At 54.6% G+C, this 17,377-nt stretch overlaps 4 protein-coding genes across 6 annotated transcripts in view; 2 read left to right on the top strand and 2 right to left on the bottom strand.

Moving 5' to 3' along the window:
* Positions 1–47: 47 nt before the first annotated feature.
* Positions 48–2,535, top strand: MRTO4 (MRT4 homolog, ribosome maturation factor). Its single transcript, XM_058855365.1, has 8 exons — positions 48–142; positions 397–455; positions 544–647; positions 771–852; positions 1,048–1,115; positions 1,424–1,575; positions 1,955–2,031; positions 2,224–2,535. Exons 1-8 carry the CDS (start codon positions 115–117, stop codon positions 2,386–2,388), a joined length of 735 nt encoding a protein of 244 aa, XP_058711348.1. The 5' UTR covers positions 48–114; the 3' UTR covers positions 2,389–2,535.
* A 347-nt stretch (positions 2,536–2,882) lies between these two features.
* On the bottom strand, positions 2,883–7,006 carry AKR7A2 (aldo-keto reductase family 7 member A2). Its single transcript, XM_058855357.1, has 7 exons — positions 6,757–7,006; positions 5,656–5,843; positions 5,050–5,154; positions 4,448–4,544; positions 4,250–4,349; positions 3,814–3,943; positions 2,883–3,324 (listed from the first exon to the last, which is right to left on the bottom strand). The coding sequence occupies exons 1-7, from the start codon at positions 6,980–6,982 to the stop codon at positions 3,163–3,165; spliced, it is 1,008 nt and encodes a 335-aa protein (XP_058711340.1). The 5' UTR covers positions 6,983–7,006; the 3' UTR covers positions 2,883–3,162.
* A 181-nt stretch (positions 7,007–7,187) lies between these two features.
* On the top strand, positions 7,188–16,107 carry SLC66A1 (solute carrier family 66 member 1). 2 transcript variants are annotated; one of them, XM_058855358.1, is made up of 8 exons: positions 7,188–7,635; positions 8,124–8,311; positions 9,167–9,296; positions 9,662–9,749; positions 10,667–10,815; positions 11,560–11,652; positions 12,712–12,897; positions 13,273–16,107. In XM_058855358.1, exons 2-8 carry the CDS (start codon positions 8,142–8,144, stop codon positions 13,369–13,371), a joined length of 915 nt encoding a protein of 304 aa, XP_058711341.1. In that variant the 5' UTR covers positions 7,188–7,635; positions 8,124–8,141; the 3' UTR covers positions 13,372–16,107. The 2 variants fall into 2 exon arrangements, with proteins under 2 accessions (XP_058711341.1, XP_058711342.1); XM_058855359.1 differs by lacking the exons at positions 7,188–7,635; positions 8,124–8,311 and adding an exon at positions 8,863–9,011.
* CAPZB (capping actin protein of muscle Z-line subunit beta) overlaps positions 15,953–17,377 on the bottom strand; it is a 53,797-nt gene continuing 52,372 nt past the window's right edge. For both annotated transcript variants that reach the window (XM_058855363.1, XM_058855364.1), the window contains one exon: positions 15,953–16,843. Coding sequence is in view for 1 of the 2 variants with exons in the window: in XM_058855364.1 (XP_058711347.1) it covers positions 16,756–16,843 (88 nt within the window). In the remaining variant the exon portion in view is untranslated. The remainder of the gene's footprint in view (positions 16,844–17,377) is intronic.

The following is a 17,377-nucleotide window of genomic DNA, read 5'->3' as shown; positions in this document are numbered from 1 at the left end:
TGCGCGGGGCAAGCGCCTGAGCGGCGTGCGGAGAGCGCAGGCAGCGCGAGGGACAGCCCCGGCCGCTCCCGGCAGCCCGCGCGCGGCCCGGGGGCCTCGGAGCACGGCGGAACCATGCCCAAGTCCAAGCGGGACCGCAAAGGTGGGAGCGGGACCCCTGGGCCGAACCCCGGCACATCCCTGTCCCCAGCCCTGTTCCTGTCCCCTAAACCATTCCTGTCCCCTAAACCATTCCTGTCCCCTTCTCCGCTGTTTACCCATTCCTCGATCCCATCGCCCCCGTCCCTCCGTTCCGTTGCCCATCTCTCATTCCGTTCTCCATCACCATCCCCATCCCCTTCCCCGTCTCCTTTCCCCATCCTTCATCCCCGTCTCTCCCTGGCGCTGTCCCCGCAGTGTCCCTGACGCAGACAGCCCGCAAGGGGCTGCAGGCCAAGCAGGCGCTGATCGCCGAGGTGAGTCTGGCCCGGGCCAGGGCCCCTCTCCCCTGTCCCTCCCCTCCCCGTTCCCCCCGTGCCGCTCCCGGTAACGGCTCCCCCGCAGCTGCGGCGCTGTGTGGACACCTACAAGTACATCTTCGTCTTCTCCGTGGCCAACATGAGGAACAACAAGCTGAAGGACGTGCGGAACGCCTGGAAGCACAGCAGGTGGCCGGGGGGTGGTGCGGGGTGGGGGATGCCCGAGGGGGTGAGCTGCAGGGCTGACATCCTCTTCTTCTTCTCCCTCCTCCTCTTCTTCCTCCTCCTCTTCCTCCTCCTCCTCCCGGGCAGGATCTTCTTTGGGAAGAACAAGGTGATGATGGTGGCGCTGGGCCGGGAGCGGAGCAGCGAGTACAAGGAGAACCTGCACAAGGTACCTGTGCTAAAGCTTCACCTGGCGTGTTGCACACCCTGGAATAACATCCTGGATTCGCTCTCTGGGGCTTTTAAGGGAGCCCATCCATGTCCTGCCGTGAAGGGTGTGCTGTGAGCGGGGCTGGGCAGCACTCAGCCCCTGCAGGGGGGTTCCTGCTGCTCCCCAATCCCCGTGGGTGCTCCTTTCTTCCAGGTCAGCAAACACCTGAGAGGGGAGGTCGGGCTCCTCTTCACCAACCGCACCAGGGACGAGGTGGATGAGTGAGTACCACTCTGCTTTTGCTGCCACAAAACCCCAACTCTCCCCTTAAAGCAGGGATGGTCTCGTGGGCTTTTCCCACTCTTTGTCAGCCATTCCTGCAACAGCAGGGTGGAATCAGGGAAGGGTTTGGCTTGGGAGGGACCTTCCAGCTCATCCCACCCCCTTGGACCCACCCAGGGATCCAGGGGCAGCCACAACCTCTCTGAGTTAACCACCAGCTCCTCAGGCAGGCCGTGCCCCAGTCCCTGTCTCAGCCCAGGGAATTTCCTCCCCCAGCTGAAGCTCCTGTTGCCCATCTCTGTGCCAGGTGGTTCTCCAGGTTCCGGGAGCTGGACTTTGCCCGTGCTGGGAACAAGGCGCCGTACGGGGTGAGCCTGGACACGGGGCCCCTGGAGCAGTTCCCCCACTCCATGGAGCCGCAGCTGCGGCAGCTGGGGCTGCCCACGGCGCTCAAGAAAGGTACAGCAGAAGCTCCAGGGCTTCTCTTGTGGAGAATGTGAAACACAGAGCAGGATTCAGGTCTGGAGAAAAACTGAGGGATAACTTTTCTCCTTGTTGGGCTGGGGCTGGAACTCCTCGTGTCCTTGTGCCGTTCCCAAACCTGTGCCAAAGGCTGAGGTTGGGGTGTTTTAAAATACCCAGATTTCTCCACAGTGCCATCCAGCTGTGGAAACAGCTCGGATTAACCCGCTCAGGAACCAGGTGTGGGCTTTTAGAGCTGCATCTCCTTGGGGTGCACTGATGAAAGCAGCACTGGAGGGATTCCTGGCTCTGTCCCCCACATTCCAGGGGAGTTCCCAGTGCCTGGGATCCCATTTCCATGGGTTCTGCTCTGCAGGAGTGGTGACGCTGCTTTCTGATTACGAAGTGTGCAAGGAAGGGGATGTTCTCACCCCAGAACAGGCCCGTGTGCTGGTGAGTAACACAGCAGCCCTGCTGCCTGACACAAAATTACCAGGAATTAATTAACACAACCCCTAAAACCCAGCAGCAATTGTTTTGGTTCCTGCTTTGCTCCCCTTGCCACCTGGAAGTGGAATTTGCTGTTCTGCCAGGCTGGGCACAGAGACAGTGAAGTGGGAATGACAGATTTGTGTCCTCTCCTAGAAACTCTTCGGCTATGAGATGGCAGAGTTTAAAGTCACCATGAAGTTTCTGTGGAATTCTGAGACAGGAGACTTCCAGAAGCTCGTGGGAGACACAGCAGAGGAGAAAGAGGAGGATGATGATGATGATGATGAAGATGATGATGGTGGAAGCAATGAGGACTAACAGCTTGGACACCAGACAGTTCTATTTTAGGGACAAAAAAGAGGAGGATATTTCCCTTCCCTGGGTGCACCTGGACTGGGATGATCTTTATATAAAATGAGCTATGTTTTTTTTTTATATTTATATAAATATCTGTGTGAAACTTCAGATGGTTGTTGCTGCTGCCTGTTACTGTTGGTGTATCCTGAAATCTGAGGGAATGCCAGCTCAAACATCAAAACTCAGCAGAAAGGGTATAAATGTAATAGAGCTTTGATATAGCACAAAGGGAAAGATGCTGAGGGTTTGTTATTCTGACACAGAAGAAGATATTTAACTCAATCCTTGCAATTTTGCCTTATCCTGGGAAGTGTCCAAGGGCAGGCTGGATGGGGAGCATCTGGGAGAGTGGAAGTTGTGGGGTGGAACAAGATGGGATTTAAGGACCACCCAACCCAAACCATCCTGAAATTCTGTGATTCAAACTCCGTTCCAGGCACAGGTCAGAGATTGGGTCTGCACTAGGAAGAGGTTTTATTCTCTTATATAATTCAGATTTCACATTAAAGCAGAACAGGGGCCTTCACCTGGTTCAGGTGTTCATTTTCCTCATCAGCTGCATCCTGAATCACGGGGTGTGATCACGGGGGAGCCGAGGGGCCGGCAGGGAGGACTAAGGCACGGGTGTGGATCCTACAAAGCTTCAGTGATTCAGGACAAACCTGCAGCCCTCCAGCCGTGGGTGGGAGGGCAGGGTGGGCAGCACCAAGTCTCTGGAGCCTGTGCCAGCCTTCCCTAGCGGAAATAGTTGGGGCAGTCGTGCGCGCTCAGGTTCCAGGCCTCGTCGAACGCCTGCACCACGGCCGGCAGCAGGGGACCCTCCTCGCTGTAGTTGAGGTTCTGCTCCAGCTGCTCCAAGTTGGACATCCCAATGATCACTGCATCTCCAAGAGAACCCTGGGAGGAGACAGAGTGTTGCTGATCCCAAAAGGGAGTTCACCTCCCAAGCCACTCTGGGCCAAACGAGGCTTTTCTTTCCACTAAAGAACGAGGAATCCAGCAACTGACACCACAAATTCTGCTCGCTAGGCCAGGACATCCCCAAGTCACACCAAATCCTCAGAAGCTGCCAAGTCCTACTTTATGATGGGCTACAGGAACATTCAGAGGAGGTGGGGAATATTTAGCATTCATTTTCTAGTCCAGTGAAAGGTGAGTCCTCTCCTTGCAGGGAAGCTGAGTGCATGGGAATCATGACTCCCAAAATCTTCCTCTTGAAGCCTCCAGCTCTGACCACACAGGATACCACAGGGAAAGGCAGAGCTGCCTGGCAGAGTCTGCTCAGCAATATTCACCTTGTAACACCACAATTCCTCAGGATTAAAAGACACCTACACTGGAATTTCCCTGTTTGGCACAGCAGGAGTGCCCAGGTCAAGCTCTCACCTGCAGTTTGGAGTGGTTGTAGAGCCAGCGCAGTGCAGCAGACGCCAGGCTGGGTGCTGTGGGGCCATAAGCCTCTTTCAGAGCTTTTTCTACCAGTGCAATTCCCTCAAAATTGTGTTTTTTCCAGTACCTGCATGAAAAGAAATCATTGTTATTGCCCTTGGGACCTCTAGTCAGTGCTATTCCCATCAAAGGGCTTTCAGGAAACCTTGTACATCTCTTTGTAGCCTCTGAGGACTTCTGCAATCTCCCTTGGGAGCTGTGAGGAAGCTGAGCCTAAAATCCACCCTACAGTGCTCAGTCACACACCACAGCCCCAGCCACGTGTGCTGACATAATCCCAAGCTTTGGTCAGTTCTGCTTCCTCTCAGCTGACTATTAGAGTGTTTTTTTTTTAATGCAGCCATTCCTGCTCTTCTGTCAGCTCAGGACTCACCTGTCCCTGTAGGCCTGAGCCCAGTCATTCCCAAAGAATCTCCCCGTGGGCTGGCGCGTGTCTTTGTCCTCGTACTTGTACTTGCCGGTCAGCAGCCCCCCTGGGATGGAAGGGAGCAGCAGGATTGGGGCTGGGCTGGCTCTGCACAGCCCCCATTCCCCAGGGTTTTGTCCCAAAGCCTGGCCTTGCCCCCTGTACCTGCCAGAGGGTTGTAGGCGTAGAAGCGCAGCCCGAAGTGCCTGAGGCAGGGGAACAGCTCGGCCTCCACCTGGCGCGTGGTCGCGTTGTACATTCCCTGCACATTGGGGTGGGAGACAGCCTCAAACAGAGCTCAGGGCACAGCAGCTGCCATTTCCCACCCTTCCCTGGCAATGCCCATGCGAGAGAGCGGCTTCACATCGCACAAGGTTATGGTTTGTTTAGGAACAGACTCGCTGCAGAGCTGCAAACACTGCAGGTTCCGTGCCAGCGGAGTCGCTGACTCCAGCAATGAACACACTGAGCTGATTCTGAGCAAAGACCTCGCTCAGCTTCCTGAATTTCCTCCTCAAACGGTGCTCAGGCCTTGGAAGGGCTGCCCAGGGAGGTTTGGAGTCCCCATCCCTGGAGGTGTCCAAGGAAGGCCTGGATGTGGCAAGGTGACAAGGTGGGCATCGAGCACAGCTGGGACTGCAGGTCTTTTCCAACCTCTGTGACATCCCAGACTAACTGCAGCAGATTCCTTCTGGGTTTGCATCTGGCACACTGGGGCTGCTCCCAGATTTGGGGAGCCCAAATGCAAGCTTCCCTCCTTCCCTCACCTGGTACACAGTTGGCATCACCCAGTTGTTGTACTTGCAGATGCTGCAGATTTCTGCCACCTCCCACGAGGCGTAGTTTGACAGGCCAAGCTCTTTAAACTTCCCCTGCAGAGGAATAAAAGGGAATTCAGTTCCAGTGTTTCGAAGTTCATCTGGACCCAGGGAGCACAAGATGGGTACAGTGAAAAGGGCAGTCACCAAATTTTAGTCCAGAAGGGTTAATTCCTGTCCACTGTTTCTAACAGACTATGAATTATTAAGACATGACAAAAATATTCCCCACTTTCAGTTTATTTGGAATTCACACCTTCTAGTTTAAATGGTACAACCAGATAAACAAAACTCAGGAATTCTTTACCCATTACCAGCACTAATCTTAACCCAGACTGGTTAAGAGGACTGGAAGCAAAGTCCAGATGTTCCAAGAGCTCTGGGGTACAAAGTGCACCACGTGAGCACAAAGAGCAGCGACTGCTCAGCTCTGACCTGGGCTCTGTCTCCTCTTCCCAGAGCTGCACAGATGGGCACAGCAAGCAGCCCTGGTTTAAAAAAAGCAGTGGGAAGGAGGGAATCAAGGTTTGTCCAGGCTTGGACTCTGCACTTTACCTCTTTGTGCAGCTCGTTGCAGGCACGCAGGGTCTCCTCCACCGGGGTCCCGTGGTCGGGAGCATGGAGGTAGAAGAGCTCCACACTCGTCCTCTGCAGCCTCTCCAGGGACGTGTCCAGCTGGGAGCGCACGCTCTCCGGCTTCAGCGTCTTCCCATCCCACGGGTTGGCCTTGGTGGCCACTTCCACTGGCAGAGAGAGAGAAGGAATGAGCAAGGATGTTCCCACCTTGAGGAGGGGAGTTGGGGATAAGGGACATAACCCACGTGTTTGAGGTGTTTCAGGGAAGGTGCCTCTCCTCAGGAATCCCGTCAGCCTGGCTGAGGAGCTCCTCTCTGCAGGGACTGAGGGTCTGCCCCTCAAGCTCTGGGGGTCAGCACTAGTGTGGGGGTCCCTTCCCCTCCAGCATGGCACCAGCCTGGCAGGGAAAACTCTTGTCCTAAGGGGATGGGCCTGGGGAAAGTCAGTTTTCCTCAAGGAGGGAGTCAGCTGGGCAGGGAAGACCCTTCTCCTCAGGGAGAAGAGATTCTCCCCTTATCTGCAGGGAATGGGCCCCAGAGAAATCCCCTGTCCTCAGGGACAGTGTCAGCCAGGTAGAGGAGACCCTTCTCCTCAGGGCAGACCCCTCAGAGCATGAGTCCTGAGGTAATTCCCTTCTCCTCAAGGACTCTCAGACTGACAGGGAAGACCCTTCTCCTTCCCCAGGGAAGTCCCATCTCCTCAGGGAAGGGCTTTCAGGGAGGGCATTGGCCTAACAGGGAAAAATCCTGCTCATCAGGGAACAAGTCCTGGTCCAGCCTCTTCTTCTCAAGGACAGTGTCAGCCTGGCAGATGAGACCTTCTCCTCAGGGAAAACCCTTCTCAAGGAAGACCCCTCTCCTCAAGGAAGACCCTTCCCTCAGAGAAATATCCCTTCCCTCAGAGAAATATCCCTTCTCCTCAGGGAAATAGCCCTTCTCCTCAGGAAAGACCCCTCTCCTCATAGAACGAACCCTGGCCAAGTCCCTTCTCCTCAAGGACAGTGTCAGCCTGGCAAAGCAGCCCCTTCTCCTCAGCCACAGCCCCTCTCCCCCGAGGGCAGCCCGCCCTCCGCCGCCGTACCGGGCTCAGTGCCGCCGGCCAGCAGCGCGCCCAGGATGCGCTCGGACTCGCCGCCCGCGTACATGAAGGCGGTGTCCAGGAGGCGGTGTCGGCGGCGCAGGAAAGCGCGGAGCAGCTCGGCACTCGCCTCGGGCCCGGCTCGCCGGCCCATCTCCATCGCGCCCAGCACCACCGCGGGCCGGGCCCCGCCGCCCGCCACCGCCGCCATCGCCGCCCGCGCCGCCATCGCGCCTGCGCGGCCCGGCCCGCCCCGCGCCCCGCCCGGCCCCTCAGAGAGCCGGGCCCCTCAGAGAGCCGGGCCCCTCAGAGAGCCGGGCCCCTCAGAGAGCCGGGCCCCTCAGAGAGCCGGGCCCCTCAGAGAGCCGGGCCCCTCAGAGAGCCGGGCCCCTCAGAGAGCCGGGCCCCTCAGAGAGCCGGGCCCCTCACACCGCCGGGCCCCTCACACCGCCGGGCCCCTCAGAGAGCCGGGCCCCTCACGGAGCCGGGCCCCTCAGAGAGCCGGGCCCGGCCCGAGCAGCCCGAGCTCGGCAGAAACGGCGACTTTGGGAAAAACGCAGCCGGGAACCCGAGGGGAGCGTGTGGGGAAAAGCAGCGGCTTTGTGAAAAAGCTCGCTGGTTTCACGCCGCGCGGCTGTGAAAAGTTCCTGAGGAAGCGGCTGAGGCGGCAGAGGAGCGGCAGGACTGGGGAGAGCGGAGGGTTTGGGACGGCGTTAAAGGAAACCCGGCAGCATTTGGGACAGCGGCAAAGGAAACCCGGCGGGTGTCTGAGTGGATTTGCAAAGAAAAATAGCCCAAGTGTCAAAAAGAGCGGGTTTTCAAGGAAAAATAAAGTTCCGAAGCGCGTCGGTGAGGAGGCGAGTGCCGGTGCTGCGAGGACAGGTTGGGTTGGATTTCGGCTTCTTTTATTTATTCTCCCCCGTCCCCCCCCCCCTTTTTTTTTTATCTTCTCCTTCTTTTCTTCACCTTCTTCTCCTTTTTTTTTTCTTTTTTCTTCTTATTTTTTCTTATTTTTTTTCTTCTTTTTTTTTTCCTTTCCCCCTTCCCCTTTTCTTTTTTCTTCTTTTCATTTTCTTTTTCCTTTCCTTTTCTTTATTATTTTTTCCCTCCCTTCCCCCCCTTTCCTTTTTTAACCCTTTTTTCTCCTTATTTCTTCTTTATTGCTTCTTCCTTCATTTCTTGTTTCTCCTTTGAGGCTAAACCCTGCCAGGCTGGCAGCAAACCCAAGGCCTATAAAAGTGTATTATTCACTAATGATCAATTTTTCCATCGTGAGCCAGCACCCGGAGGAGCCACAGCCCTGTCCCTCACCCAGATCTGACGTTTCCCGGTGTTATTAATTTTTCCCTGTGTTATTCCCTTTTTCCCAGCGTTATCCCGGCGGTTCCATGGCTGCACGGCGCTGGAGTGGTCTCCCCTTTGGGAATCTCTCTGATTGTCCCAATGGCTCCCGTTGGATCATGGATGTGTTCAATGAGTGTGCCCAGGACAGCCGGGATGTCGCCAGCATCGTCCTGGGGCTGGGCTCTATCGCCTGCTTCATCGCTGCAGCCTTCCCGTGAGTACTGCTCCCAAATCCCTGGGTACTGCTCCCAAATCCCAGAGTATTGCTCCCAAATCCCTGGGTACTGCTCCTAAATCCCAGAGTACTGCTCCCAAATCTCGGGGTACTGCTCCCAAATCATGGAGTATCGTTCCCAAATCCCGGAGTACTGCTCCCAAATCCCTGGTACTGCTCCCAAATCATGGAGTATTGCTCCCAAATCCCTGGGTACTGCTCCCAAATCATGGAGTATTGCTCCCAAATCCCTGGGTACTGCTCCCAAATCCCTGGGTACTCCTACCAAATCCCCGGGTACCGCTCCCAAGTCCCTGGGTACTGCTCCCAAATCCCGGAGTGCTGCTCCCAAATCCCAGAGTATCGCTCCCAAATCCCAGGCAGCCCTTTCTGGGGGATGGCAGAATCCAAGCTGCCAGAATTCTTAAATTCCCTCCCCAGAGCAGCGAGGGCTCGGCAGATTTGGGGTGAGGGGAGCAGGCAGCACAGCCCCAGAGCCTGGTGGTGGCCGTGGCGTTGTTGCCGTGTCAGGAATGTCGCCGTCAGGCACGTGCAGGGCGGGCAGGACAGGTCACACTGCAGAAGGAATGTCCCCATGGGAAGTGCTGACACCAGGGTGGCAGAAGGGGCACGTGAGGAGTCACGGTTCTTTCGCAATCAGAGAGAAGCCAGGGATCGTCTTCCCTGCTCCTCCCACTCGGTGAGCACCAGTGGGGCTCAGGAGCTCCCTGGGGCCACGGGAGCCTGTGGCCTTGCTTTTCCCACCTGGGGATCCGCAGGAATCCTGGGGATGGCTCCCAGGTAGTGCTGAACCAGCTGAGGGTGATGTTTGTGCCTCTGCCCAATGCTCTGCAGGCAGTTTTACCAGGCCTGCAGGACAGGCATCATGGACCAGGCTCTCTCCATCTATTTCCTGCTGGGATGGCTGGGCGGAGACCTCCTCAACCTCATCGGTTCTTTCCTGGCTGATCAGCTGCCCCTGCAGGTACCGGGCCGGGCTGGCTCCCAAACACCCCGGCTCCAGGGAGGAGGGAGGGGCTGGAAGCTGCTTTATCCAGCATTGCTCTGGATGTCCCTCCAATCCTGGAATTGCTCCCTTTCCTCTCCCCCGGGTGTGATCCACTCTCTCCCAGGGATGCTCCCTGTTTCCCCTCTTGGTGTTTTCCCTTCTCTCCCAGGGATGCTCCCTTCTTCACCCCCTGAGTTACTCCTTCCTCTCCCTCTGGAGCTGCTCCCTTCTCCCTGCCAGGACACTCCCCTCTCCCCCAGGGAGAGCAGGGGAGCAGCTGTGGGACCAGCCCAGCCCAGCCAGGTCCCCGTGGGTGTCCCCAGCGTGTCCCCTCCCCACAGGTGTACACGGCCATCTACTACGTGCTGGCAGACCTGGGGATGCTCTCCCTCTACTGCTACTACCGGGTGAAGAACGGGGCCAGAGCGTGTGAGTTGGGGCAGGGCTGGGGACAGAGAGGGGGGATTGCAGGGGGCTCTGGGAGCCCAGGGAGATTCCAGGCACAGTAATCAGATGCCTCTTATTGCTTGCTGGTTTTGTTTTCAGGGTTTTTTTGATAATTTGAGCCCCTAGGAGAGCCAAAACCAACAGTTACAGTCTGGGATTGGGGCTTTTGCAGACTCTGCAAGCCCCCTCACGGTGTCCAGGCTGAAAACAACCCCCAGCATGAGCCTCACTGGGCACAGAAATCCATAAATCCCTCAGAGTTACACGGTGACTCCACCTGGGAGCTGGGAAGCACAGAACTCCTGACTCAGGCAGTGCTGGGAGGGAAAGGGGGAAGTTTTCTGGCTGTTTCGGGGTCAGTGCTCCACCCTTGACAGGGAAGCTCCTGGCATGAAAAGGGAACCTGAGCAGCTCTTGCAGGGCTTAAACAGTGAGAGAAAATAGAAAATCTCCTTTCCAGCACTGCTCCTTGGGACTGGGATAATTATTTAACTTGGTAAAGACATGTAAAGTGAGCAACCAATTGATATTTGACCCATTGTTAAGCTGGAGAGCTTGTTTATTGAATATTATCACTAAAAATTACTGAAAAATAAGAAATTACTACTAACAAATAAGCCACAGCAGGGCTTGCTCTGGCAGGGATTTGAGAGTGATTTAAGACAGTGAAATTTTCTAGTGGGGATGATTTTTAAGAGCCCTAAACCCAAAGAAACCGAGATAGGAGCAGTTTCCTCCCCGATGAGGTACAGATTGGGCACATCTCTGGAGATAAATCACAGCAAGCAGCCTCTGCCCCATCCTTTGGTGAGATAAGGGAGAGTTTGGAGGTTTCTTCAGCCAGGGCTGTTGGGGATTGCTGGGTTCTCCCTAACCAGGCTGTGTCTGACTCCCTGCAGTCCCTGCTCCCATCAACTCTGCCTTCCTGTTCCTCTCCCTGGGGTCCCTGGCCAGCCTCTCCCTCCTGGGCAGGGCCAGCACCGAGGATCCCGCCTCCTTCAAAGGGAGATCTCTGCTCTCAGCCCCCGGGGATGAGCTTGGAACAAAGGTGAGCCACTTCCTAAACCTGGGAGATGGGATGGAGGTGTGGCTGGGGACGTCCTGCTGGATGCTGTGATCCCAAAAATCCACCCTGGACCCCTCCACGTGTTTTGGGGTTAGGGGCTGTTCCTGTTTTAGGACCAATTTGTTCTCTGGGAGACTGTTACAGTCTAGGAAGGTGACACTGGAAGGAGAGCTTTTTCCTCCAAAATTCAAGAAGAGTTTGCTGCAGGATTTCTGACATTTCAGGGCATTTTCACTTCAAACTTCAAGCACTTCTGTGGGCCTGCTCAAGAGTCAGCAAGCCTCACATTTCCCACATCTCTGTTTGCACACAGACTTTATCTCAGGTAGCTGCATAGGATGAACAGTCTCCAAAAAAATGTGGTTCCTCTTTTCAGGAAATTTGCAAGATTTCTCCCCTTTAATTCTTTTTTCAATTATCCACATTTATATATATTATTGAAAATCAAGCAAGGGAGTGCAGTAAGCTAACTCAGTTGGCTGAAACTGAGGGTAGGTTTGCAAAATAATTTTGCTCTGGCAATAGAAAAGGACCTCTCCGAGCAAGGCAAATAAACCCAAATCCCCTTGAAACAGATTGCACTGGCTATTTTCCTGTGGCAGAGTGAAATAGAATTATCAGCTGTAATTATCCCGAGGAGGGGAGCCGGGCACACGCGGCGCTGGGTGTGGCCGTGCTGGGGCTCTGAGCACGGGGGCTGTCCCTGTCCCCGCCCCTGCCTTGCAGCCTTTCTCCAGGACTGAAATCATTGGATTTACCATCGGCTCCATCTCCTCCGTGCTCTACCTGTGCTCCCGAGTGCCCCAGATCTGCACCAACGTGAGTGCCCAGCCTGGGACCCTGGGGCTCCTCACCTGTCACTCCAAGGGGGCTGAGGATTCTCCTTTCTCCCCTGAGGATTCTCCTTTCTCCCCTGAGGATTCTCCTTTCTCCCCTTGGGGATCTCCTTTCTCCCCTGAGGATTCTCCTTTCTCCCCTGGGGATTCTCCTTTCTCCCCTGGGGATTCTCCTCTCTCCTCATGAGGATTCTCCTTTCTCCCCTGGGGATTCTCCTTTCTCCCCTTGGGGATCTCTTTTCTCCCCTGGGGGATTCTCCTTTCTCCCCTGGGGATTCTCCTTTCTTCCCCTGGAGATTCTCCTTTCTCCCCCTGGGGGAATTCTCCTTTCTCCCCCTGGGGATTCTCCTTTCTCCCTTGGGGGATTCTCCTTTCTCCCCCTGGGGATCTCTTCTCCCCTGAGGAGTCTCCTTTCTCCCCCTGGGGGTTCTCCTTTCTCCCCTTGGGGGATCTCTTTTCTCCCCTGGGGATCTCTTTTCTCCCCTTGGGGATCTCTTTTCTCCCCCTGAGGATTCTCCTTTCTCCCCTGGGGATTCTCCTTTCTCCCCTGGGGATTCTCCTTTCTACCCCTGAGGATTCTCCTTTCTCCCCTGGGGATTCTCCTTTCTCCCCTGGGGATTCTCCTTTCTCCCCTGGGGATTCTCCTTTCTCCCTTGGGGGATTCTCCTTTCTCCCCCTGGGGATCTCTTTTCTCCCCCTGGGGATCTCTTTTCTCCCCCTGGGGATCTCTTTTCTCCCCTGGGGATTCTCCTTTCTCCTCAGGGAGATCACCTTTCTCTCTGCTCAGAGGTCCCAGGCCCCATCTCTGATTATTCCATAAGGGACTATTTCTCTGTATTTATTTTTCTCCACTCCCTTTAACCTACCAATATTTTGAGGGTGGGGCTTTCATTTGTGTTATTTACAAGCCAAGGGGGAACTAAAAAACTCTCAGCTCTGTCACCACTTCTCTTTTTTTAATGCTGGGGGAGAGGACGATTAATATCACACTGTAGAGAGATTTAGGAGAGCTGCACCCAAGCTCCTCTCCTTCTTTCCCCAGTACAAGAGGAAATCCACCAGCGGTGTCTCCTATTCTCTCTTTGCCCTGGTGATGCTGGGGAATTCCCTGTACGGCCTCAGCGTCCTCCTGAAGAACCCAGAGCCAGGCCAGGGCCAAGGTGACTACATCCTGCACCACCTGCCCTGGCTCGTGGGCAGCCTGGGCGTCCTGGCCCTCGACCTGGTTGTATCCTTTCCCCTGGGCTGGGATCCCATCCTTGTGCTCCTTGCAGGGAGTGGAATGGGCAGGGCAAGGCTGCTGCTGCTGTTCTGTGGGTGATTTGTGCTGCTGCTGCTGCTCTGTGGGTGATTTGTGCTGCTGCTGCTCTGTGGGTGATTTGTGCTGCTGCTGCTCTGTGGGTGATTTGTGCTGCTGCTGCTCTGTGGGTGATTTGTGCTGCTGCTGCTGTTCTGTGGCTGATTTGTGGTGTTGCACTGGCCTCAGCCCCTGGTTTGCATCCATCTCCTTGTCCCGTTCCCACCTCTCCTGGCACAAACTCGGGGTGGTGACACAGGACCCTGAGACCCACGCTGTGAGTGCAGAGCCTTGACAGATCCCCAGATCTCCTTCCAGTTCCTGGCGTATCGGAAAGGCCGGCCCAGATCCCTGGAGGAGAGGGATGCTCTCCTTGGGGAGCAGGATGAGAGCCCAGAGAGCTGACAGAGGGCCCTGCCCCACAGGGAGAGGAGGAGGAGGAGGAGGAGGAAGGTGGCCTCAGGGCTGGGCAGACTGGCCCCTCCATCCTGGTGGCTCCTGGCCGAAGAGGCCCCGAGCCCGTTGTGCTGCCCAGGCGGTGGCAGAGGACACTGCTGGGACACCTCGTGCCTCAGTGATGCTTTCAGGATAAAAGGGAATTTTTGGATGGCTCAGTTGCTCTTCCCTGCTCCGGTTCCCCACAGCTGAGCCCGGTCACGGCTGCGTCTCCCAGGGGTGATCTGGGATTTCCTTGGTGCTGAAAAACGTGGGGAGGGGACAGGGATGACTGAGCTGCCACAGGCACGAGCACCACTGTGACCTCACAACTCCCCCTCAGCTCCTTCTGGAAAAGGAATCCAGTGGGGAAGGAGCAGCAGAACCAAAGCCTTCACTCCACACCTCTTTTAATTAGCACGGCTCACCCACCTATAAAACACATCCTTCCCCACCTGCCTCCCTTGGTTTCGTTTTGCTGCTTTTCCTGGCAGCTCCTAACGAGTCTCACACTCCCATTTCTCTGACTTTTCATTTTTTGCCTCACCCATATTTTAATTGCACGGATTCCTTAGGGAAGTTGCTCCATTGCTGTTCCCCAGCAGAAGACCTGCGTTTACTCACTCTGGTTTTCAGTTCCTGCCCTCTCTCCTTGATGAATTTATCAACTTGATGAGTTTATCCTCAACCTGTTGAGTTCATCCCCAGCACTGATGAGTTTATCCCCCTCTAGGGGCCCTGAACTCGGCTCAGGGAAGGGTGGGAAGCAGGGGAGAGAGTGGAGGTGTAGCCAGGCTCTCTCCTGTGTGCTGAGCTCTTCCTGCTGGGCATGAGCAGCTCAGTCTCCCTGGGAAAAACCAACCAAAGCTTGGACACCCTTCAGGAAAAACTGTCACAGCTTGGCCTTGTGAAAACAAGAGCTTTCCTTTTCCTGAGTTGCAATCAGCTCTTCCTTTTGCTTCCCTTTGGCCTCTCCTGCTCCCTCCCTGATCCCCAGCATCGTGTCCCTTTTGGTTTTAGCTGCATTTGCACTAATTTATGATTCCTCAGCCAGTCCGTGACGTTTGTTCTTCCCAAGGAAGTTGCTCTGCTTTTTGTCCTCACACTGAGGACACCAACCCAATGGATCTCACATTAAATGGGGTTCCAGCTGCTCAGTGCCCACCTGCCCAGCAGCAGGTTCACTCAAACACAGCTGGGCCAGTGCTTGGGGCTGAGCCAGCTGTTTTCAGAAAGGAAATGTAGATTTCAGTCTCTCTGAGCCCCTTGAAGTGAGTGGGTTTTTACTGGATTAATTCACCATTCACAGGCAAAGGGGCTGCTCACCTCATCCTGAAGCCAGCAGCATTTCCTTTCCTGTCTTTCCCTGGGAATTGTAGAACAATTCCTATCCAGTTTTAATCCTCATCCTCATCCAGTTTTTTATCCCTCATCTCTGCCCCTCACAACACTGAGTGATTGTCACATGCTGGCTTTTCCTAAACCTGGACAAAGCAGCTCAGCCCTGAGGAGGAAAAAGCCCATTTTACATCTGTATCTGTATTTATCTGTGTCACAGTCTGTCCCCACAGGTGTACCTGAAGCACGAGTTAGGTACAAAGCTGATTTACTCTGACTTTACTCAGGATGGAGCAGCACAGAGCTTTACACACCCACAACCACCTCAGGAGGGGCTGGGAATCCCTGAGGCTCCCCCCGAGGTTCCCATCCCTCCCCAGGCACCGCTGCTGCCCTGTCCCTGTGCTCGGGGTTCTGCAGAGGCAAATGCTAAAGCAGAAAAGGCTGAGCAGGAACAACCACCCCCGAGGGAAACTGAGAACCTCTCCAGGAGTCTCCAGCTTCAGGGGAGGTTGGTGTTGGGACAGAACCCTGAGACAGCAGCACAGTTCCAGTGTTCCCTGGGGAATCCCATCCTTTCCCAGCCCATGTCCCTTCCACTGGCTCTGGGTCAGCTCTGCCCACCTGCAGGAGTCTGGGTGGGACCCAGCTCACGGTAACAAAGCAAATTAGAGCACATTAATTAATCAGTGCCGACTAACAGAGGGCAATTCCCAGAGCCAGGGCAGCAGGAGCCTGGCAGATCTTCATGGGCTTGAAATGAGGTTTGCTACAACCAAACCTGGAGCAGGCAAAGCTGTGCCAGGTCCCTGTGCCCAAGGGCCTGGGAGGGGACACAGGGAGCAGGGAGGAGCTTTGGGGACAGCACGGATGGGAGGAACCGGCCACCCCAGCACCCTGCCCAGGGCTGGACACACAGGAACCCCCCAGGCTTAAATCTGATATAACTGGGATTGAATCAGGATAAAAATCAGGAGTTTTTAGCACACCCAGCACAGCCAGGCAGATCTTTCTCCCCTAAATATGAAATATATGTATAAATCTGGATATAAATCTGCTGGGTGTCTGGAGCATCCCTCAACCCCAGCACCTTGGAGAGGCAGCAGGGCCATCACACCCCCTTCCAGACAAACATTTCTGGATGTGGGACAAAAAACAAACCCCAAGTGACCCAAGGAAGGAAAGAGAAACAAGAAGGACACAATCACACATCTTCCTGGGATTTTTTTTGTTTTTATTGTTTTAGTCTTTTTTTTTTTCTTTTTTTTCTTTTTTTCCATTTTTTTTTTAGTATGGAGGCTCAAGTATCAGATGTAGATTCAATTTAAGCTTTACAAAAAAACAAAAAAAAAAAATCAAAACAAAAACCCCTTTTGCATTCCATAAAAATTGACAGAAAAGCGCCTTGGAACCAGGCTATAGAAGAGCAGAACTTTCAGCAGGTCTCCAAATCACCATCTCCTGCACATCTGGGTTACTCAGTATGGTACAAGCTCAAGGAACACCCTCTCTTCCCTCCCTCCCTCCAGCCAGCCCCTGTTCCCAGCCCCCAAACATACGTGGAATAGATTTTCTTACTATTTTTTTTTGTTTTGTTTTTCCAGTTCTTCCTCTTTCACACACCACAGTATTTAATAAATTTTTGTTTTACATTTTTTACACCAATGTAACAAAAGGCAGGAGGGGTCGAGGGAGGAAAAGACAAACAATGATCTGTGGTGATGCATATAAATGGGAGAGGGTGGGAAAGAGGGGGGAGAAGAAAAAAAAAAAAATAATAACACATGGAACTTCTACAGAAACATAGCCTAAGGTCTTGATAGTAAAATGTGGTGCAAAGTAGGCCTCAGAGACTGAAAAAGTTTGTACAGCTTTATTCATGGGGAGAGGATGGCGCTGCATGGAGAGTATTGGATGCAAATCGTGACGTGACCAACAGAAAAGGGCGGGGGATGATTCTCTAGGAAAGGAATCTAACGAGTGCATGGCATGGCTGGTTAGCACGGACAGGACTCTTTAACTTTGCTGCTTTCTCTTCAAAGCCTCCACCAGGTCGTTTTTAAGAGCTTCTTGTTTTGATTTGTCTGCAAAAGTCTGCACAGACCTGCGGGGAAGAAGGAGAGGCGCGTCAGAGGGGAGGGAAGGGGTGGGAGGCAGGAGGAAGGAGAAGCCCCTCAGCCCAGGCTCAGCTCTGCCTGCTGGAGCCCGGGAAGCAGAAGGAGATGTGAGCACTCAGCAGCACTCAGAACACGGAGCAGAACTCGCTCTGGTGAAGATCAGCACCCACAGCTGCCGAGGGACATCCCCAACCTTTGGTGTTACAGACTGGAAGGAGCCCAGCGTCCCGCAGCGAGGGGGGTTAGTGCTCCTGCTCCCCCAAAGTCCAGAGAAAACCCAGCCCCACCTGCCTGGGGAGCTCTGACCCTTCTGCAGGATTGTTCACCCAGGAAAAGCAGCCAGAGGTTCTGCTCTCCAATCTGCCTTTTTTTTGTAGCTTCCCTAAGGAGTGAGTGATCAAAGCAGCTGAAGAGGAACAGAGATACTGTCACAAGGTTATTTATTGCAAGGCTTCCCTTTGCCTCAAAGTACAGAGGAAAAGCTCCAGGAATCACCTGGGAGATGCCTGTGGAAAACCTCT

This window comes from Poecile atricapillus, chromosome 22, assembly GCF_030490865.1.
Source record: "Poecile atricapillus isolate bPoeAtr1 chromosome 22, bPoeAtr1.hap1, whole genome shotgun sequence".
Classification (NCBI taxonomy): Eukaryota; Metazoa; Chordata; class Aves; order Passeriformes; family Paridae; genus Poecile; species Poecile atricapillus.
Note: the sequence above shows the minus strand (reverse complement) of the source record. Positions and strands in the feature narration are given on the sequence as shown.

Bases quoted from the DNA above. Each gene is read 5' to 3' on its own strand.
- MRTO4 (XM_058855365.1), top strand. From the start codon at position 115: ATGCCCAAGTCCAAGCGGGACCGCAAAG. The intron at 456-543 runs GTGAGTCTGGCC...GCTCCCCCGCAG, and splicing joins AGCAGGCGCTGATCGCCGAG to CTGCGGCGCTGTGTGGACAC. The intron at 853-1,047 runs GTACCTGTGCTA...CCTTTCTTCCAG, and splicing joins ACAAGGAGAACCTGCACAAG to GTCAGCAAACACCTGAGAGG.
- AKR7A2 (XM_058855357.1), bottom strand. From the start codon at position 6,982: ATGGCGGCGCGGGCGGCGATGGCGGCGGTGGCGGGCGGCGGGGCCCGG. The intron at 3,944-4,249 runs GTGAGTCCTGAG...CTTTTCATGCAG, and splicing joins GCTCAGGCCTACAGGGACAG to GTACTGGAAAAAACACAATT. The intron at 3,325-3,813 runs GTGAGAGCTTGA...GTCTCCTCCCAG, and splicing joins ACAACCACTCCAAACTGCAG to GGTTCTCTTGGAGATGCAGT.
- SLC66A1 (XM_058855358.1), top strand. From the start codon at position 8,142: ATGGCTGCACGGCGCTGGAGTGGTCTCCCCTTTGGGAATCTCTCTGAT. The intron at 10,816-11,559 runs GTGAGCCACTTC...CCTGCCTTGCAG, and splicing joins GGGATGAGCTTGGAACAAAG to CCTTTCTCCAGGACTGAAAT. The intron at 11,653-12,711 runs GTGAGTGCCCAG...TTCTTTCCCCAG, and splicing joins TGCCCCAGATCTGCACCAAC to TACAAGAGGAAATCCACCAG.